Below are 23,642 nucleotides of genomic sequence, written 5' to 3'. Positions count from 1 at the left end.
AGTAAATACAGCTAGGGGAAACAGGTTCTTAAACATGCTTAAAGATCATTACTTGTCCCAGGTAATCGAGGAACCAACTAGACATAGGACTATACTGGACCTGGGGGGTCATTCCGAGTTGTTCGCTCGCAAGCTGCTTTTAGCAGCTTTGCACACGCTAAGCCGCCGCCTACTGGGAGTGAATCTTAGCTTATCAAAGTTGCGAACGAAAGATTCGCAATATTGCGAAAAGACTTCTCTGTGCAGTTTCTGAGTAGCTCGAAACTTACTCTGCCAGTGCGATCAGTTTAGTGCTTGTCGTTCCTGGTTTGACGTCACAAACACACCCAGCGTTCGGCCAGACACTCCTCCGTTTCTCCAGCCACTCCCGCGTTTTTCCCAGAAACGGTAGCGTTTTTTCACACACACCCATAAAACGGCCAGTTTCCGCCCAGAAACACCCACTTCCTGTCAATCACATTACGATCACCAGAACGAAGAAAAAACCTCGTAATGCCGTGAGTAAAATTCCTAACTGCATAGCAAATTTACTTGGCGCAGTTGCACTGCGGACTTTGCGCATGCGCATTAGCGACTAAACGCTCCGTTGCGGAAAAAAAATTACGAGCGAACAACTCGAAATGACCCCCCTAGTACTAACTAATAATGCGGAGATAATATCACATACTAAAGTAAGGGAGACTTTGGGAAATAGCGGTCATATTATGATCACATTCGATATCAGCTTCCAGAAACAACACTATAAGGGTCTAACTAAGACTTTTAACTTTAAAAAAGCTAATTTCAACTTGCTGAAGCAAGCAATGAAGGACATCAATTGGGAAATTGTGTTTCATGGTAAGAATACAGCTGAAATGTGGGATATTTTTAAAACTGTGCTCAATAAGTGCACTCATTTGTTCATTCCCAAGGTTAACAAAAATAGGAGTAGTAAATGCAAACCGATGTGGCTTAATAAGAATGTCAAGGAACAAATGGATAAAAAGAGGCGTACTTTCAAAGCATTTAAGTCTGACGAGAAGGCGGAATCATTCCAGTTCTACAAGGAAGGTAACAAAAAATGCAAAAAAGAAATCAGAGCATCCAAAATAGAAAATGAAAAACAAATCACAAAGGAGAGTAAAACAAACCCCAAAAAGTTCTTTAAAAGTATATAAATGGTAAAAGGTTAAAAAAGGAGAATATTGCACCCCTAAAGGGCGAGTTGGATGTCTTGATTAATCATGATAGGGAAAAAGCAGATTTATTGAATAAATTATTTTCATCAGTATTCACGAGAGAGGACCGGTTGATGGGAGAAGTACACAACATAAGCGATAATATCGACACGTTGATAGTTAATTGGTTAAATGAGGAAGTGGTCCAGGAGAGACTAAGTAAAATTAAGATAAATAAATCTATTGGGCCGGATGGACTACGCCCCAGGGTTCTTATGGAACTTAATTCAGAGTTATCGAGGCCCCTATATTTGATTTTCAGTGAGTCAATTACATCAGGAATGATACAGAAGGACTGGCATATAGCAGAGGTAGTCCCAATATTTAAAAAGGGAATTAAAACTCATCCCGGCAACTATAGGCTGGTAAGTTTGACATCTATAGTGGGGAAAATACTGGAAGGTACAGTATATTAAGCAATAGTATACTAGAGTACTTGGATACCTCCAAGGTTATTAATAGGACTGAACATGGTTTTGTGAAGGACAGTTCATGTCAAACTAACTTAATAAGCTTCTATGAGAAAGTGAGCAATGATATTGATTAGGGTAAAGCAGTGGATGTGGTCTTTTTGGACTTTGCTAAGGCTTTTGACAAAGTGCCACATAAGAGACATTTTTTCAAATTGAGAGAGCTTGGGGTAGGAAACACTATTTGTACTTGGGTAAGTAATTGGCTGTACAACAGGTAACAGAGAGTGGTGATTAATGGGATGTTCTCTGAATGGGCCACAGTGCTTAGTGGAATGCCGCAGGGTTCAGTAATCGGACCATTGCTGTTTAACATATTCATTACTGACCTAGGAGTAAGCCTGGAAAGCATAGTGTCAATTTTCGCAGACGATACTAAACTGTGTCGAGTAATAAATTCATACAAGGATGTTGAGTCTCTACGGAATGATTTAGACAGGGTGGAGGTCTGGGCAGACAAATGGAGAATGAGGTTCAATATAGAAAAATGTAAAGTTATGCACTTTGGTACTAAGAACAATTGGGCAGCCTATAAATTAAATGGGGAAAATGTAGGGATAATGGTAGTTGAAAAGGATTTGGGTGTGCTCATCGATAATAGACTTAGTAGCAGTACGCAATGACAAAATGCAGCAACAAAAGCAAATAAGGTGTTAGCATGCATAAAACGGGGAATGGAGACAAGGGATGAGAGTGTAATCCTGCCACTGTATAAATCATTGGTGCGGCCACACCTGGAATATTGTGCACAGTTCTGGTCTCCTCACTATAAAAAAGATATCTTTGAACTCGAAAAGGTTCACAGGTGAGCCACCAAACTGATTAAGGGGTTAGAGTCACTGAATTATGAGGAAAGACTTACAAGGTTAGATATGTTTACACTGGAAAAGAGGCGGCTGAGAGGGGACACTTATTTATAAATACATTAAGGGACAATACAAGGACTTATCAGGCGATCTGTTTATCCCCAAAAAAAACAACAACGTTACACAGGACACGTGGCACCCCCTGAGGTTAGAAGAAAAAAAAAATTCATACCCAACGGAGGAAAGGATTCTTCACAGTAAGAGCAGTAAGTATTTGGAATTCTCTACCAGAGGAGGTAGTAATGGTGGACTCACTTAATAAGTTTAAAAATGGATTAGATAAATTCCTAACTGAAAGACATATCCAAGGTTACAGCAGCTAATTGATATATAATTTTATAATACAGGTTGAACTCGATGGACATTTTGTCTTTTTTTTCGACCTCACCAACTATGTAACTATGTAAACAACATAACTGAGCTATTAATTACTAATTAAGTCATTTGTGGTCAAGCATGGATGTCACTAAAACCGGAACTGTTTGTGTGCCTTAAGAACTGGGGTTAGGAATGCACGCTCTAAGTGGTTGCTTCTTAACAATGAAGGGTAACATATAATACAATGTTTTTGGATGAAAAAATATTTATTTGAAAATGTTGGGAAAAATAAGCCTATTCCAAAAAAGGTGAGTGATAATTAGGATGATGTTGTGAAGGTGGGGAAAGAAATGAAGGAAATGTACTGTAATTTATATATACTGTACAATGGGGGAAATTCCAAGTTGATCGCAGCAGGAATTTTGTTAGCAGTTGGCCAAAACCATGTGCACTGCAGGGGAGGCAGATATAACATGTGCAGAGAGAGTTAGATTTGGGTGGGGTGTGTTCAATCTGCAATCTAATTTGCAGTGTAAAAATAAAGCAGCCAGTATTTACCCTGCACAGAAACAAAATAACCCACCCAAATCTAACTCTCTCTGCAAATGTTATATCTGCCCCCCGTGCAGTGCACATGGTTTTGCCCAATTGCTAACAAACTTGCTGCTGCAATCAACTCAGAATTACCCCCAATGTTTTTAGGTGCTTTGGGGCACCCAATCAGCTGCTCCCTATCATTTTGTAGAATGTACTTGATAAATGTTAACTCCATGCTGATTGATCTTCTCCACTGGTTTTACTGTCAGTTAATAATTTTAACATTCAATGACAGAATGATTTATACCACAGGACATGCGGTTGCAGTATGTTGTGTTGTAATACTTGGGGAGATTTATCAAAGCTTAGATAGAGATATAGTATTACCCAATAAGCTTCTAATATCACTTTCAGACAGAAAAATCTCAAAATCCCGGGTTTTTCCCCGATTTTTCAACCCGTGTGGGATCCGGGTCAAGGTTCCTAACCCCATTTTACACAGCACATTAGACCGTTTTTAACTTTTTATTCACAAGTTGACCACTTTCTAACTAAAAGCGGGTCAGCACTGCAATATACTGTGTGTCATAAGAAATGGACCTTTTTTATGGCACACAGAGATGAGGTCATGAAAAATGGGTGGCAACTGCTCACTGCATTGCATTAACCATGGCCAATGAGTTATGCTAGCCATACATCAGACCAACTTTTCTCCAACACTCCAAACTTCCAACCATCCAACTTGTCTGTTCCACTAAAACAGTGCTCCACACATCTAACCAACTTTTCATCAGACCAACCAACCTGCCAACTTCTGTCCAACCTGTGATGTCACTGAAGTAGGCAGACAGTGCCTGCCTACAGTGCTTCAGTTTTGGGTTTGTTTTTTTAATTTAAAACATGCAGAAGTGTCTTTATTTCAGTGAAACTGGGCTTTTCTTTCACCACCATACATTTATTAAATTGACTTATTTAATGGGCCCGCTGGTACTTGTAGTTCCACAGTAAAAGAAATATAGAAATAAATACACACAAACAAACACACACACACACCTTGAAAGTATAAGTTTATTTACACACTTACATATACTTACCTACATTCCACGCCTCCATTCATGACCCCTTGTCCAGTAGAATCCATTAGGGAACCTGTAAAAAATAAAAAAAATACTCACCTATTTCCACCTGCGGTGGGGGATGCGGACAGGTGATTCTTGGTATTCCTATATATATGGGCGGATACAGGCAGGGAAGGAGCTAGATGTTGATATAGATATATATATATATATATATATACACACACACACACACACACACACACACACACACACACACACACACACACACACACACATATATGTGTTTGTGTGTGTGTGTGTGTATGTATGTATGTGTGTGTGTGTGTATAAGTTCCAAAATGTTTAATTAACTTACAGCATGGTGAACACACAAATGTCACATTTTTGTGTTCACCATGCTGTAAGTTAATTAAACATTTTGGAACTTTAAATAAAGAAGACTGGTGAGTGTTCTCTCTAGTTTTGGATATACATGGCTTACTATGGATGGACTCTGTGGATATGCCTGAGGTGCACCCCAGCAGGATGTTGATTTTACTTTGTGAGTGCCAACACCTATATATATATTTGATGGCAGGTTGTGTCACTATTCTATGGGGTGTGTGTGTTGGGGTGGGTAGAGGTGTGGGTGCCAGCAGGTGAGACAGGGAGCCACCTATTCCCCACAATTCAAAACTGTCCCCCACTCGATGGGCTGGATCCAGCTCCTGGTGAATAACAAAAGAAAACAAAGAGGAACTCGCCCTAAAGTGGTGCACTAATTATATATAATATTACAATATAACTTTTAATTCTTCATTTTATCAACTTTAGCGAAATTTTAAAAACTAGAATGGTGAAAGTTGAGAAATTGAGATTAAAAATGTATCTGCTGCTATATACTGATATTAATTATACATTCTGATTATGAGTATCTCTGAGTGCCGTTATTTATCAGCAGAACATAAAGATGTCATTATTTAACCCCCTCGGGATTGCAGCATCATTTGTATTAACAATGGGGGTAATTCCAAGTTGATCGCAGCAGGAAATTTTTTAGCAGTTGGGCAAAACCATGTGCACTGCAGGGGGAGCAGATATAACATGTGCAGAAAGAGTTAGATTTGGGTGGGTTATTTTGTTTCTGTGCAGGGTAAATACTGACTGCTTTATTTTTACATTGCAAATTAGATTGCAGATTGAGCTCACCACACCCAAATCTAACTCTCTCTGCACATGTTATATCTGCCTCCCCTGCAGTGCACATGGTTTTGCCCAACTGCTAAAAAATTTCCTGCTGCGATCAACTTGGAATTACCCCCAATGTCACTGTGTGATACTCGTTAGTAGCAGATATTAACGCCAATAGTAGTGACAAATTAACTAATACATGCACATGCAGGGTTTTATTAATTTATTCTTCACAGGGTAATATAATATATAATTAGTGCAAACAGGGATCATATATAATAGAGAGAGAACATATATGACACAAAGTGAGATATTATTAATAATATCATTGTTTGATCTGATCTACCTGCATTTGATAATAACATCAATACTTGCAGAAGTAAAAAACATAACTTGGAGATGTATGAAATGGTTACATATTTATAACTGATACAAATCAGTACTCCCTGATATCATATAACTAAATAGAATGGATACATTGGGGGTCATTCCGAGTCGTTCGCTCGGTAATTTTCTTCGCATCGCAGCGTTTTTCTGCTTAGTGCGCATGCGCAATGTTCGCACTGCGACTGCGCCAAGTATTTTTGCTATGAAGATAGTTTTTTTACTCACGGCTTTTTCTTCGCTCCGGCGATCGTAATGTGATTGACAGGAAATGGGTGTTACTGGGCGGAAACACAGCGTTTTATGGGCGTGTGGATAAAAACGCTACCGTTTCCGGAAAAAACGCGTGAGTGGCTGGAGAAACGGGGGAGTGTCTGGGCGAACGCTGGGTGTGTTTGTGACGTCAAACCAGGAACGATAAGCACTGAACTGATCGCAGATGCCGAGTAAGTCTGAAGCTACTCTGAAACTGCTAAGTAGTTTGTAATCGCAATATTGCGAATACATCGTTCGCAATTTTAAGAAGCTAAGATTCACTCCCAGTAGGCGGAGGCTTAGCGTGTGTAACTCTGCTAAAATCGCCTTGCGAGCGAACAACTCGGAATGACCCCCATAGTTGCAACACTTTGAACTGTGTATACATACAGAGTACATGTACATGAAACTGGTTCTTTGATAATCAGGAGACAATCAAGGTGCAAATTCTGACAGCCCATAGGAACTAATAGAAATTGAACACGCAGACGCAACTTTTGGCTTATCACAGCAAATTTATTGACGGAAAAATACAGTGATACGCATTGCGCAGCAAATACATTTTTAATCACAATTTCTTATCTTTCACCATTCTTGTTTTTAATATTTTGCTAAAGTTTATAAAATATAGAATTAAAAGTTATATTTTAATATTATATATAATTAGTGCACCACTTTAGGACGAGTTCCTGTTTGCTTTCTTTTGTTATTTGCTATAGACTATATTGCCTGTGGTAGCACCCCCCCGAATTACAAAATAAATATTCCTAGAATGAAATATTGGGGGTTTTTGAAGTGATATACAGTCACCTGTGCGATTGGTATATGTGCAAACGATTCCAGCTCCTGGTGGCCACCCCTGTGCATCTTCTTCAGCCCCAGGGGAGCAGCTCAGGGGGTGCTTTATGTCATGCAGGGACTTCTGCCCGGAGGAGGGCAGGGACTTAGGAGTACGTGAGCCTGACATGACCAGGGAAGATTCTCCTACAAAGGATGCTCTGCACTCAGCAACCGGGGGCCATTGGCACAGAGCCCGCTGCTTATAGGAGAGTGGGAAAAAACAGGGAGCGATGACTAAAAATCAGCGGCACCCTCACATCTAGCGATCCCAACAGTATGTGCAGCAGCTATATGGTAAGGTGCAGACCCTGCTCCCTCTACATCAACTGCAGCCTACACCGTGTCTCCCCACTGTCCTCACATGCACCCCGGTCTCCTGCACCCTCTCCCTGATGTACAGACTCCTAGGGTAACTATCCCGGGTCCCTGTAGCCAGAGCCCTCTCCCCGTTACAGTAATATTAGTAATAGCAGAATTGGGCGCAGTCCTAAGGGGAAGACACCAGTTGTTGAAGCACTTCAGGCTGCTTTCCGGAGACTCCTCCTTTCTCTCTCTCTTTTTTTTCTTCCATTCCGATTTTACCTCCCTCCTCCCACTCACTCTCTCTCTGTGACTAATCTCTCTGTGACACAAACTCCGCCTCCTCAATGACAGCCCCCCTCGCCCGACGTCTCCGTCCCTCCATTCTCATCGCGGGTGGGGTGTGGGGGTGCCGTGATCACGGGGGTGGGGGCAGCGGTGTGACCCCTGAACCTGCTCCACAGTACTGCCGCCGCTGCCAGGGATCCTGGAATGACAAAGTCAGCTCAGCCAGCAGTGCAGGTGACAGAAGCAGGCGGACACTGCTGGACAGCGTGCCGGGAAATTACCGGGTTGTTTTTCCTGTCTGAAAGGAGTATAATTGTCATTTTTCAAATACAGCCTGTAAACGACAGTTACAAGATTCGTTGGTACTTTAAATCTCTCCAATTTATGGGCCTAATTAAGACCTGATCGCAGCAGCAAAATTTTGCTCTAATGGACAAAACCATGTGCACTGCAGGTGGGACAGATATAACATGTGCAGAGAGAGTTAGATCTGGTTGGGGTGTGCTCAAACTGAAATCTAAATTGCAGTGTTAAAATAAAGCAGCCAGTATTTACCCTGCATAGAAACAATATAACCCACCCAAATCTAACTCTCTCCGCACATGTTATATCTGCCCCCCCCCCCCCCCCCCCCGTGCACTTCACATGATTTTGCCCGTTAGAGACAGATTTTGCCACTGTGACCAGGTCTGAATGTCTCTCCGACCGAGCTTTGATAAATCTCCCCCACTGTTTGCTACTTCAGAAACAAAGTGCACTGTGGGTAGCGTGGGAAAAAAAGATGGCAGCTGTTAATAGACTTTCTCTTATTTTTAACAATACACCCCTGTTAACTTTTTTATATTTGTAAACCTCTGACCTCAAGCTTACTGACTATAAAATAATTCAGCAACTAATATGTATATTATGGTCTGTGGTATTCTTAAATATGCAGTGAAATCATCATTTAGACGTTGATGACGGAGCTGTTCACATTTTTCTTAGAGCTGTAGTACAAATATATATTCTCGAGGTCATGTCCTCTTGAAGATATTGATGTTATTCCATACAGACTATAAACACTTAAAGATATGTATATGTTTCCAGGAGCTTGTAGTGACTACTGCAGTTACGGATAATTATGGAGATGAAGATGAGACTCTGATATTGGCTCTTGGTAAAGGTGTTATACAGACGCAGTACCCTCTCACTTATCTCCGTATGTCCTATCTTGTATGTTCTAGCTTTGGCATGAATCATGATGGAATCGGAAACTCCTGTGGGACCAAAGGTCATGAAGCCGCCAAGTTAATGGCTGCTCACATTACGTCTAACACAAACCCTTTCTCCTGGTCGGCCTGTAGCAGGGAATATATCACCAGTTTCCTAGAGTGAGTACGCTTTGCTTTCTATATTTAAATGTTTTAACTATATATCTGTCAAGGATTTACAATGTTTAACCAGTTGACCGTAAAAAGTTGGATCTGATAAAACTGTTCACAAACCTAAACCTAGAAGTCATGAAATCTCAACACATTTTAAACCATTAATATTATATGATTTTTTTTTTACTGTTTTAGCAAAAGAAACATTTTAGGTCTGTTACAACGTACTTTATATTCACTATTAATTTTCTTTAGGTCAGTTCGTTGATTATTGCTTATAGGCTCATGCACTTAGGAAAAATGTTCTGGGGAGTTAATCTTTTTTGAATAAAATAATGCAATGTATATGTTTTGCTATGATTCTCTTTACAATCATAGGGTTTTAAAAACTTATCACACAGAATAATAACACAGTTAACAAGGCAACAACAGGAAAGTGTCAAAATGACGCCAGACTTGGACAATTGAAGCACGGTGAACTTTCACAATGAACAATTTCTTGAAAACCAAGACAGGCAAGGCATCCTTTACATATTAAAATCCTGTGTTGTAGCTCTAGTTACCCTCTAATGAAAGTGATGGAATGGTTACAACATATGTAAGGTTTTGAAAAACCACAAGTGTGACGTGTCATGTTGAATGTTAGTCACCTTTGTATTCATGTTAACAAATAAAATCTGTAAATTAAAGTAGCACGTAGGTGGAGTTAGTATACGGAGATTTTCAGACTGCTTTCTGTGAGGTCTCTATAAAAAGGGTACCTAAACTATTGGTTGATCAACGACAGGTAATTTACAATGCGCATCACTTTATATATGCATCACTAAATGACATTATTTTGTATACATATACAGTTACTTTTTCCAACCGTAGCATAATTATTATAATAGCAACAGTTATTAGTTAATAAACGAAACCGTGGGTTGCAAATCTATCCCTACAGTGGGTTCTGGATAAAAGGTAACCCCTTCATCATTTTAGTTGCTTCATTATGACACTTGACTTCAGTTAACATCATCTTTAGTTTAAGATAGGGACATTAGACCCGTTAATTTATTGGGTGTGAAAAAGGGTGGTAGCCCCTTTTTCTCGCCTGGTAAATTAACTGTGTTCGATTGTTAACACGTAGAATCCGGGCTAAGGTCCCCATTCAGACCTGATAGCTGCTAAGCGTTTTCGCACAGTGGGCGATTATCGAACTACTGCGCATGCATATACACTGCAGTGCGCAGGCCCATTGCCAAACAGCGGCAGGATGGTGCGAAAATTTCAATCACACGCGCCGTTCGCAAGGTGATTGACAGGATGAGGACATTTGTGGGTGGTAATGTTTGTGGGTGGTAACTGGCAGTTTTCTGGGAGTGTCTGGAAAAAGACAGGAGTTCCCAAGCATTTTCAGGGCGGGTGTGCGTCGTCAGCTCCGGCCCCGATCAGCCTGATTTCTTTACACTGGAGGAGTAAGTGTTAAGCTACGCACAGACTGCACACACTGCACAGGATGGGAAAGACATTCGATGGGGAGTGTGATGCGAACGGTTTTGCAGCTGTCCGCTGACTGGGGGGAATTTTTGCACAGCGTACACATGCAATTGCACACTTGCACGGGTCAAATTTTCACTCCTTCCTGGGCAGAGACTATCTGATTTCAGGACAGTGTAGTTTTCAGCACAGCGATCAGGTCTGAATTAAGCCCTAAGTTCCAGGGCCTATGTGTTGACGGGTTTGTGACACCAAAAAACAGGCAATTTATCGGAGATTTCTTTTTGGGTCTTCTCAGACCTGAAAAATATCCCTGTTAACTGAAGCCTGCGGGCTGCCTTCAGGACTAATTGAATAGTCCTGAGGGATCAATTAGCCTCTGGTAAATTACCGCAGGTACTTGATTTCCCCGCAAGTCTGATTTTGAGACACACGTAATGCGAACGCTATTGGCAGGACCTATAGATGAGGATATAGGTGACAGCGGTATGTGATGGAGGTCAGACCACATGATAAATAATTTAACCAGGTTGTGGTCTATAAGTCAGATAGAACAGGTCGCTGAATAACACAGGGCTAATGCAATAGGCATACAATGCATGTAGCTGGTTCAACAGATCTAGCCAGGATTGTGTGGGGATTTAATACCAGTGGTGTGCTGCTCAGTGAGGCACATAGCTTCACTAACATGTGGTGGTGACACAGTGGCACTTGCAGGGTCTCTGGTGTAACTCACCCTCTCTGCAGAGGAGAGACATGTGGGGTCACATCTTTCCACAATGGAGGATGACGCTGAAGAAGCTGACTAGCAAATGCTCAGTAGCAAGTCTGGCTGACTGGGTCGGAGGTCGTGGTGACGCGGCTTCGGCAGTACTGGATCCTGACTGCTCAGAGGAGACAATGCAAAAGGCTGACCTCCAACAAACGCTGCAAAAGGCTGACCTCCAACAAACGCTACCCTGGAGTGCTGCTCACTGAATGCTGATGTGATGATCCACCTGTATCCTAAGACATATGCATCTACACAATTGCATACTCCAACTCACAAGAGCAGCTGTCATCACTATCATTGGCACTCAGGATAACAAGTAACTAACTATATGCCCACGATACACCTGAACACACCCACAAAACTGTTCTCATCTTGTTGCCACCCAGAAAGATCCATTAAGGGGCCTCAGAGTATCGGTTGAGAGGTCTACCATTCTGAGTTATGCAAAGATGTGCATGCAACCCGTGACGTATGCAAAAAAATCACTAATACTATATCATATGGTAATTTACTACATGCGTGAATACATATATTATTTTTATGCTTGCGTTTATTTTTCATTAAAGGGTTTCATAAGCATAAAGGGCAAAATGTCATTGCCTGCGGCTGTTCGGGAATTCCTGCAAGTCTGCCATAATTTTAAAGCGGCAATCATTTACAAGGCAAAACCATGGGGTAAATTTACTAAGGTGGGAGTTTTTTAGAACTGGTGATGTTGCCTATAGCAACCAATAAGATTCTGTCTATTATCTTCTAGAAGCAGCTTGATAAATGTTAAGTAGAATCTGATTGGTTGCTATGGGCAACATCACTAGTTCTAAAAAGCTCCCACCTTAGTAAATTTACCCCCAGGTCCGTTTAAAAATACTTTCAGTCTTACAGGAATTCCCAAACAGCCCGCATCTCACAAACTATTCCTTTTTGGTCAAATTTTGCTACCTACATCAGATTATGGTTCTGTGTTTGAATTCTCTTCTGATTTCAGGTAATGTCAGGTTTCGGTATATATTAGCAGTCATTAGTGGTTTTATTTTTCTTTAAAATAAGTGGTGTTAATAATGTTTTGTTAGTTTGGGCCTTATTTTTTAAGGTCAGACAAAATCACTAATTAAGCATAATAAAAGTTTGACTGTTTTCTAATTAATGTATAAAGATGTACAGATGACAAAAAGACTCATTCTAATTCTGTTCACTACATAAAGAAAACGGTTTATGTGGTTCTGTGGAATCTTTTCTGTCTTTACAAAAAGAAATAATATATATAATTATGCCAAAAATATAGTTGACTGTAGGGCAAAGCCTGATTAATTTTCTGGCTGATGATCCCAAAATGTAGAAAGTAGCTTGTTCTCTAAGATTTATTTTGGCAAACATTGAGGTATCAGGAAGAAAACGAGAGTTTATGTGGAAACATTTTTTTGGAAACCATTTTATTGTAAACACAGGAGGAACTAAGCATTTGTGATTCAGTAGAATTTTATATTTTGTCACTTGTTTAGGGATTTTTGTCATAATTATTATTTTTAATCAGATACTCGGGGAATGAGGGTTGGTGCCCAGTTCCAACAAGTGACTTAGCTGTCCATGTTGAGACTACATTTCCCCAGTCTAGACATTTGTATCTCCCTTGCACCTTCTTGGCTATAAACAAATGACATGGCACAGGAAAACATACCACAACTTCTGGACTGGATTCAGCAATGTTTCTGACTTGGCATTTAGCGTATGCCAGCGTAGGTGTATTATTGGATATTTTTTTGGAACTCACAAATGGAAAACTAGCAAACAAGCATGTAAAAATGTTCAATTTGGTGAAGTTGTTTCAAATGTGTCAAATATCAGATGCATAGATCTTTTTTCCACTGGATGGCCTTAGCGGAGGGCACTAGCTCCTCGTCATTGCAGTTTTTACATTACCAAAATTATTCAAGTAATGTGTTGTTTAAATCCTCAATATCGCCCCCTAGTTGTAACATCAGGGGTTCCTATATGTAACCATAGTGGTCCTTTAATGATTAACTCCATCCACAATAAGTTTCCATTAAATGACTCATACTGTTAGCTGTTGTAACATTCCTTTGTACTCATTCACACCCCACTTGATTGATTTAAAATGTTTCCCACTTCTTTCTTTTTTTTTTTACTAGAGTAGCTAGAGTTACCGTTCCTCGTCATACTTACCTTTAGCGCCAAGGGGGAGATCCAGGAAGAGAGCCTAATGACAGTGCACATTGTGATGAGGAACTACTAGGCGGAGAAATGTAGTTATAAGGTTGTCCTCTGCCTATAGGAGGAAGGGATGTGTTCCTTACTGTAGTTCTCTCTAGCAAACCATTATATTAATATGAATGTTTTTTTCAGTATAGTTATGTAAACATTAGCTCCATAAATCCTCTGTAATGCAGATAATATATAAATATACCATACACAATCCAATGTCTCCATTACAGCTCACATGAGTGTCATCCACTATAGGTTTCTCACAAGAGTATGATGTGCTGTAGACCTGGAGCGGCTTAGCTTAATTAATAGTTGAGCAGCAATTCTCCATTGCAATGGCTAACTTCAGGGTTTATGTGTCCAGCATAAAGAACATCTCAAACATGAATAATGTGCAGGGGAAGATACAGTATCATGGAAGAAACCACTGTTCCCCAAAATGAAGATTGCAGTCTAACTCACGTCTGCCAATGACATTCCCAAAGGCTATTGAAAGAATGCTCCATTGTAGTGGTTCTCAATCTTGACCGCCAAGTTCCCCCAACTGGTCATGTTTTGAGGATTTCTGTCTGTGAAAGCAAGTGGGATAATTACTGACCCAGCAAAATAGATCAACTTACCCGTGAATTATTAAAGACCTCCACAAAACATGGCCTGTTGGTGATACATGAGGACCCCTGGTCTATAGCACCTTATACTAACTGTGCAGCAAGATGTTGGGGAGATTATAGTTTGGAGACTATTTGCTGGTGGCTCATAGACATTGATCAAACAATGACATCTGGATTGTGCCACTAAAATTTAACCGGAACCGGTCATGGTATTGACCCATCAATTGAAGTTTCTGAAAAAAGAAGCGCAAGAGGCAAATGCCTGTAGCAGAAAAAATTTGTTTTTGGATGGAGGACTGAGAGTCCTGACCTTAACCTTATTGAAATGTTGTGGCATGACCTGATACAAGAAATGGCAGCCAAAAACATCAACGACTTGAAGCAGTTCTGTAAAGAAAGGGCCAAAATACACGAGTTACAAAATGTTATTCCTGCCAAGTGGTGGGAAATATAAATTCTCTGACTCGGGTTATGATAACCTTATACACAGAATTAGAAAGACCTGCATAAATCTAACTTTCACAGCACAGACTATTGCAGCCTGCCGCAGATTATTTATTCAGCACCAATGAATTTCATGGATTATATTTTTTTTTTAGGGGATATGCAGATTAAAAATTTATAAAATTGCAGGATTAAAGATGAATCAACACCACAGGGTTTAGGAGCATGGTCAGATGGTAGAATAAAGTTAGATGGTTATGTTGGTCTGAGTGATTATTACAGTGATGGGTGTGATACATGAGTTCCTTGTAGTGACTTACAGGTACAATATATCTACTAAGTGGTGGGTTTTCAAAATTGTAAATTTTTCCTGCTGGATATAAAACGTCCAAAAATATTAAATGCAAATCATGCCTGGTCTTAAATTTTATATTACATCCATTTTTATATCCCGCTGTTTATATCATTTTCCATGCTATACACATTGGCGCTTTATGCAGAGTTCATTGTTGAAATTAGTTATGCGTTTGCATCACAAGATGCATCCTGTATGCTACTAGTCCTTTTCTGTTCAGGCTTACACCTACCTTAGGGTGTGCTATATTAGGTTGACAGCTACCATATCAACATGCTTCAAGCTCACATGAGAATATTGACATTCATAATGTCTACATGATAAAATACTGACCTAACATCCCTGGTGGCCCAGCAGTCACTTACCTGGTCTCAGTGGCTTCCAGGTCCCAGTCATGTGACCATCACTTCCAGTGCAGACCTCTGAGAGAGCAGTGGTTTCAGGGGAGGGGTCCTGGGGTGGACACCAGTAATGAGAGGTGTGACCCTGCGGAGACCTTTCAGTACTCTATACAAAGACAAGGTTGCAGGTGCACAATTCAAACACTACCGGTTTATTAATAAAAATAATTGCAATAAAATGTAGCATTTTGAGCGAGGTTCTTCACGTAGTTATGGCCATAAATAACATCCTGCCCACCGCGTCCAGGTGACCTCATTAATTGGGCAAGTCCCTAACAGAGCAGTGGTTTTGGTAAGTATTTTAACCCTCTTCCTAACTCTCACACCTAACTCTCACCCTCATCCTAGTACCTAACCCTAACCCCCACCCCCTGCAGCCTAATCCTAACTTCCCTCTAGTGCCTAACCCTCCCCATAATACCTAAGCCCCACCCCCTGCAGCCTAATTCTAACCTCCCCTTGTGCCTAACCGCTATCCCCTGCAGCCTAATCCTAACCTCCGCCTAGTGCCTAACCCTAAACCCCACCCCTAGGTGCCTAACCCCCACCCCCAGGTGCCTAAGACTGGCCCCCCCAATATACCTAACACCCACCCCCAGTTGCTTAACCCTAACTCCCCACCCCCTAGTGTATAACCCTTACCCTCCCCATAATACCTAATGCACCATCTCGTACCCCCTGCAACTTAATCGTAACCTCACCCTAACCCTCCAAGCGGTGCCTAAACCTAACAGCATGGTAGCTGTCGACAATGTGACTGGATCCCCTACCTTATACTAGCTGTCTAGGATGCAGATAGGCATTTTTAGCTTACATCGCACTCTACATAGGATGCATTTGCATAAACACGCCCTCATTGAACTATGCCTATTAAGCCCCATTACAAGCCATTAACGCCTCTTATGTTGTATATGTGGATGCAATTAATATATGTATGACTCTGCATCGCCCATGTTTACACTAATCTTTAAAGCGTGTGCAGTGCGAATGCAGGCGTACATTTGTCTATCTGGTCCAAATTATGAACTCTTCAAAGCTCACTATCCCTAAAAAAAGCTTTAATCCATCTAAAAAATGCCCCAAAAAATAAAACCTCACTATTAGTAATAATAAATGTACTAGTGGAAATACTTAATAGTATGTATTATTTATGGTTGAATGCATTTCATATTTCCATATAAACTTTAGCTCCTTACCTTGGAGGTATGGTAATACTGTTACTGTTGCCCATGGGCCACTGATATTCTAAAGTAGCCTTAAATAGAATCGAACTGAAACATCTATTATACACTAGCTGTATTCCAGTGTTACCCAAATTCAGTACTACAAGAGCTCCTGTTTTTAGGATTTCTGTCTGTGCGAACAGGTAGCATAATTACTAAAGGGGCCTATATATGAACACTCTATCGTCAACAATGTTTTGCCGTTGATTGTGTGTGATGATTGGCAAAATCCAACATGTTCGAAAACCTGGAACTGGTAGGGATATCATTGTCTCTGGTACCTGCGGCCGGCATATGGGTCAGTCGGTAGCTCAAACACACAGGCAGATGTAACAATATATCGGCATCTGCCTAGCTGCACAGCTAACATGATACAGTATGTCTGTGAACAACGTCACTCACAGACATATCTGATCTACACACGCAGAGGCGGCCCTAACCAATATGATGCCCTAGGCAAGATTTTGGCTGGTGCCTCCTAGTACTGCCACTAGTTCCGCCTCTGCCCTGCACCCCTTTCTCAGCAACATCACCCATAGCAGTTCCCATTTTGGTGCTCCTACCCCCTATATTTTAAATAGGAACAGTGCCCCAAAAAGAGGCGTGTTCTTGCTGGAAAGGGGCAAGGCCACACAATAGTACCCCCAATTCAAATTATGCCACACAATAGTGCAATTTTATTTACATTATATCATGCAATAGTGTCTCGTATTCACGTTACATCACACAGTAGTCCCACTTTACCTTAAATACGTTACTCCTCACAGTAGTGCCCCTTATTCACATTACATCACACTGAATTGCCCCTTATTCACAATACACCACACCATATTGCTCTTTATTGACATTAGATCACACAGTAGTGCCCTTTCTGCTGATTAAAATGATACGCAGCATGCTTATATTCTGTGTGCAACTGTGGCTGTATCTGCATACGAAATGCTACATTACAATGATTTCTAGGAATACACTGTAACATAGCATTTCGTATGCAGATACAGCCACAGTCAGACACAGAATATATGCATGCCGCATATCATTTTAATCCGCAGAAGCTGCTTGTACCCCTAGGCATTTGCCTAGTTTGCCTATGCCTAGGACCGGTTCTGTACAAACGAGACGATGGCCGGGATGATATATCCTTCATCGACTGTACAAACGATATATCGCTTAGTGTCTACCCAGCCTTACTCTCTCCTTAGAGTCTTTAGAAGATTACACTTGTGAGGTAGTGTGCGGGCTGCAGAGTAGAATTTAACTAATTTCAGAATGCCTTCCAACACAACAATGGTTATTTAAAAAAATGGTTGATGTTCCAGCTGCAGTACTTAATATGTAAAATCTAAATAAACCAACAAAGCAGATTATAGCATATCACTTTATTTGTCAGACTGCGTCCATAGATTTAATCCCACACGGTACGTACAGAACATGTACTGGATAAAACTATGCACAGCATATAATATTGAGCTATGCCCTTCATCTACAGCTGTAAGTGGGTTGGATTCCGTGTTTACAACTTTTATCATTTTAATTATAAAAAAATAAGGCCCAGAATTATCAAGCCTTGGAGAGTGATAAATTGCACAGTGATAAAGTACCAACCAATCAGCTCATACACAGTCTGTACACAGTCTGTAACATGGCAGTTAGGAGCTGATTGGTTGGTACTTTATCACCATGCAATTTATCACTCTCCAAGGCTTGATAAATCTGGGTTTAAGTCAGGCATTTAGACTAGACCTGTCTGAAGCTGTAACAGTTACCCAGAATGCATTTCTGGGAACTACTTGTAAATAAATTATATGATTCTTATGGAACAGATAAAAAAAAAAGTACTGTAAATTGTACTATTGGAGAAATGGGATTCCAGCATTGTGCCCAGTTTCAAAAGTAACTATAATCCATTCATATTATTACAGGTATATGTTTCACTGTGTTCCCATCATGCATCTGATTGGTTCATGCTAAGAGGGAGATTTTATCAAACCTTGATGTCAAGTGGAGGTCTTTCCCATAGCAACCAATCACATGGTCTAGCTATCATTTAGTACAGTCTATGTAGTCTGATAGCTAGAATCTGATAGTTGCTAAGGGCAACACCTCCACTTTTCCTCTATCGAAACTTACTGCAAATGATATGATGATGTATTGTGTACTGAGCTGCCTGCATTCACGAGTTTGGGTAAAAGTATTAACAGTTATTTTTCTTTTGTTAAAGTAGATGATTTACTATATGTTTTTTTTGTACACTTATGTTTAATTTCTAAAGAGGTTCAAGCTTTATACTGACAGCCAGACTATGCAGTAGTAATGTAGAGAAATGCACTATAAATGCAGATGTTTTCTACCCTCAGATCATGGTCATTTATTAATCTGCACGTCACCTTTTATGAATAGTACCCTTTATCTTTATGGCTTTTCTTGCTTTTTTGTTCTGGTGTTTTTTTTTTGTCTGCCCGGGTTGCAGCTCATTGGAAAAGGGTCCCTTACCCAGGTAAGGGTGCAGTGTAAATGGGTGACCCAGGTCCAGTGGTGCAAGTAGAAACATTTTCTTAGTGTACTGAGTGTGCCGGAAAATGGCCGTGGTCACATGTCATGAGTGGACATGGCCACATGACACTAGGGGGAGTTGCATTACACTAGGGGTGTAGCCACACAGCACAGTCCCTTTTCTTTGCACTCTGGAGGCAAGGCTAGAAATATATAGTAATAACCCCAGTATAATAGAAATATATTGTAATGCCCCCCAGTATAATAGAAATATATTGTAATGCTCCCCATTTAATAAAAATACATAGTAATGCCCCCATTGTAACAGGAATATATAATATAATATTGCCCCTGGTATAATAGAAATATATAGTAGTGTCCCACATTACAGTGGCGTCAGAAGGGGGTTGCGGGCCGCGTGTCACCCTCGAAGGGGGTGACACCAAAATGTCTGCCTCTCACACTCACAGGAGCTCGGCTCCTGTGATCCAGGCGCTGATACTGCACATTTACTGGTCAATTGGGATAGCACAGCTTCTTCGGATGATGCTAGGCTGCCCCTGGAGTGATGTCACTGGGTTCCCCCTTGAAGTCACGCACCTGACTTAAGCCTTGCCCCATTTTCACCAGCGAGCATGCTTCCACACTTAAGAGGGTGCAGAGTGCGCACCGGGTGTAACCAGACCCGGTGATGCCTCTGCCACATTACAATATAAATAGATAGTAATGCCCCATAATAATAGACATATATAGTAGGGCCCTACATTACAATAGAAAGACATAGTAATGCCCCCATAATAATAGACACATATAGTAATGTCCCACATTACAAAATAAATATATAGTAATGCCCAAATAATAATAGAAATATATATTAGTGTCCACATTATATTAAAAAATTCATTACCCCACACAGTGGAGCCATAGACATGCCCAGCAGTCCAGCCTGTGAAGAACAAAAGCCGCTCAGTGCCGATGCGTAACTCGAGCCGAGTGAAGGGAAACAGCTGGACGCTGCAGGCAAAGGCACCCAGCTCAGTCCCCAGGCTCCTCTCTTCATGTCAGCCGCGGCCCCCAGGAGGGGAAGCGTGATGTGATCTAATGATATCACCGTTGCGCTACCAGTAGCCCTGACAAAGTGGGAGGTGCCGTCATGCTGCCAAACACCATGGTTTTGTTGTTTGGCAGCGCATTATAATTGCGGTAATGGCAGTCACAGGTTCAAAGTGTGCAGTGGGTGGTACTGCGTACCTGCTGCCAAACTTTTAAGGGTACTCCGTACACGAGCGTACCTGAATACTTGCACCACTGCCCAGGTCCCTTTACAAGAGAGAATGGCGGATCACCGGCACTTGGAGATGATATCATCTCCAAGCGCCGGTAGAGAGAATACCCACCACTAACCCGGACCCAGCTTGCAGTGTGAACGTGGTTTCAAGCCGCTGTCAGACAGCTTGAAACCTGGGTTCAGTTACCCGGGTAGGACCCAGGTTCTAGCTGGAAAAGGGGTATAAGTAAGTAATAATAAACACTGTGCTGGGGACTTAATGACACTGCTGGAGGCAGTGATGAATTTATTATGAGATGAAGGAGTTTAAGTATACATCTTCAAAGTAAAGTCATACGGCTCCTTAAACTAATAAGGAGATGGGAACATTCTTTCCATGCCTAAATGTAGTCTGAATTCTGCTGAGTAGTTGGTCTGTGTTGCTACACAATATGGCTGGTATATCTGTATATATAAGGTTACTACAGCCTCATTTGTTGAACATACCTTTAGAGGAACAATTAAAACCCTCATGCATCATCAGTGCGTACATTGGGGTAAATTTACTAACATTCGTAATTTTCGGAAAAAGGTCAAAGTTCAATCACGAATGACATCGAAAGTGTAAAACTGCAACTTTTTGAATTTATTACGACTAGCTGCCGTATTCGGGTTTTTCTTTTCTTCCGATGTCGATGTCATTCGTGGTTTTTTTTTTTTTACGGCAGTGATTAGCAAAACACTGCCGACTTTTTTTACAATTAATCTCGGCCGGATCTGTGTGATCCGTGCTGGGGTTCATTTTTTTTTTTAATTAAACACTGTAAAATCTAAAAAAAAAATTGCGTGGGGTCCCCCCTCCTAAGCATAACCAGCCTCGGGCTCTTTGAGCCGATCCTGGTTGCAGAAATATGGGAAAAAAATTGACAGGGGTTCCCCCATATTTAAGCAACCAGCATCGGGCTCTGCGCCTGGTCCTGGTTCCAAAAATACGGGGGACAAAAAGAGTAGGGGTCCCCCGTATTTTTAAAACCAGCACCGGGCTCCACTAGCTGGACAGATAATGCCACAGCCGGGGGTCACTTTTATATAGTGCCCTGCGGCCGTGGCATCAAAAATCCAACTAGTCACCCCTGGCCGGGGTACCCTGGGGGAGTGGGGACCCCTTCAATCAAGGGGTCCCCCCCCCCCCCAGCCACCCAAGGGCCAGGGGTGAAGCCCGAGGCTGTCCCCCCCCATCCAATGGGCTGCGGATGGGGGGGCTGATAGCCTTTGTTGTAAAAGAAAAGATATTGTTTTTAGTAGCAGTACTACAAGTCCCAGCAAGCCTCCCCCGCATGCTGGTACTTGGAGAACCACAAGTACCTGCATGCGGCGGAAAAACGGGCCCGCTGGTACCTGTAGTAGTACTACTACTAAAAAAATACCCAAAAAAACACAAGACACACACACCGTGAAAGTATAATTTTATTACATACATACACACATACATACATACTTACCTTATGTTCCCACGCAGGTCGGTCCTCTTCTCCAGTAGAATCCAAGGGGTACCTGTTGAAGAAATTATACTCACGAGATCCAGGGGTCCAGGGTCCTCGGGGAATCCCGGTGTAATCCACGTACTTGAAAAACAAAACAAAACGCAGAGCCGAGCCACGAACTGAAAGGGGACCCATGTTTTCACATGGGTCACCTTTCCCCGAATGCCAGAAACCCACTCTGACTGGTGTCTAAGTGGGTTTCTTCAGCCAATCAGGGAGTGCCACGTTGTAGCACTCTCCTGATCGGCTGTGTGCTCCTGTCCTAACTGACAGGCAGCACACGGCAGTGTTACAATGTAGCGCCTATGCGCTACATTGTAACCAATGCTGGGAACTTTCTTGCTCAGCGGTGACGTCACTTTAGGTCAACCGCAGGGCAGAAAGTTCCCAGCATTGGTTACAATGTAGCGCATAGGCGCTACATTGTAACACTGCCGTGTGCTGCCTGTCAGTTAGGACAGGAGCACACAGCCGATCAGGAGAGTGCTACAACGTGGCACTCCCTGATTGGCTGAAGAAACCCACTTAGACATCAGTCAGAGTGGGTTTCTGGCATTCGGGGAAAGGTGACCCATGTGAAAACATGGGTCCCCTTTCAGTTCGTGGCTCGGCTCTGCGTTTTTTTTTTTTTTCAAGTACGTGGATTACACCGGGATTCCCCGAGGACCCTGGACCCCTGGATCTCGTGAGTATAATTTCTTCAACAGGTACCCCTTGGATTCTACTGGAGAAGAGGACCGACCTGCGTGGGAACATAAGGTAAGTATGTATGTATGTGTGTATGTATGTAATAAAATTATACTTTCACGGTGTGTGTGTCTTGTGTTTTTTTGGGTATTTTTTTAGTAGTAGTACTACAGGTACCAGCGGGCCCGTTTTTCCGCCGCATGCTGGTACTTGTGGTTCTCCAAGTACCAGCATGCGGGGGAGGCTTGCTGGGACTTGTAGTACTGCTACTAAAAACAATATCTTTTCTTTTACAACAAAGGCCATCAGCCCCCCCATCCGCAGCCCATTGGATGGGGGGGGACAGCCTCGGGCTTCACCCCTGGCCCTTGGGTGTCTGGGGGGGGGGGAACCCTTGATTGAAGGGGTCCCCACTCCCCCAGGGTACCCCGGCCAGGGGTGACTAGTTGGATTTTTGATGCCACGGCCGCAGGGCACTATATAAAAGTGACCCCCGGCTGTGGCATTATCTGTCCAGCTAGTGGAGCCCGGTGCTGGTTTTAAAAATACGGGGGACCCCTACTCTTTTTGTCCCCCGTATTTTTGGAACCAGGACCAGGCGCAGAGCCCGATGCTGGTTGCTTAAATATGGGGGAACCCCTGTCAATTTTTTCCCCATATTTCTGCAACCAGGATCGGCTCAAAGAGCCCGAGGCTGGTTATGCTTAGGAGGGGGGACCCCACGCAATTTTTTTAAAAAAAATAAGCACTTTCCCACCCCTTCCCACTGATATACATGCACGGATCTCATGGATCCGTGCATGCCTATCCAATCACGAATAAAAAATAAAGGTCTGTTTTTTTTTAGCACTTTTTTACGAGTTGTAATTTTTCACGGCAGTGTTTGTTTTTTTTTTGCTTTGCACTTCTTAGTAAATGACCGAGATTCATACTTAAACAGCCGCGTTTTGACCGATGGTGTATTCATTCGTGATTTTTTTCCTAGGACTTCAAAATATTACGAATGCCCTCATCACTGCCGTGATTTGAGTTTAGTAAATTACCGAGATGACACTTTG

The 23,642-nt window shown here is 41.8% G+C and overlaps 1 protein-coding gene across 1 annotated transcript in view; it reads left to right on the top strand.

The window, feature by feature from the left end:
- Nucleotides 1–23,642, top strand: part of ADAMTS6 (ADAM metallopeptidase with thrombospondin type 1 motif 6) — a 452,024-nt gene that overhangs the window by 279,157 nt on the left and 149,225 nt on the right. Inside the window, exon 10 of the mRNA XM_063963153.1 lies at nucleotides 8,948–9,094. Within this exon, the coding sequence (XP_063819223.1) occupies nucleotides 8,948–9,094 (147 nt within the window). The remainder of the gene's footprint in view (nucleotides 1–8,947; nucleotides 9,095–23,642) is intronic.

This window comes from Pseudophryne corroboree, chromosome 1, assembly GCF_028390025.1.
Source record: "Pseudophryne corroboree isolate aPseCor3 chromosome 1, aPseCor3.hap2, whole genome shotgun sequence".
Taxonomy (NCBI): Eukaryota; Metazoa; Chordata; class Amphibia; order Anura; family Myobatrachidae; genus Pseudophryne; species Pseudophryne corroboree.
Note: the sequence above shows the minus strand (reverse complement) of the source record. Positions and strands in the feature narration are given on the sequence as shown.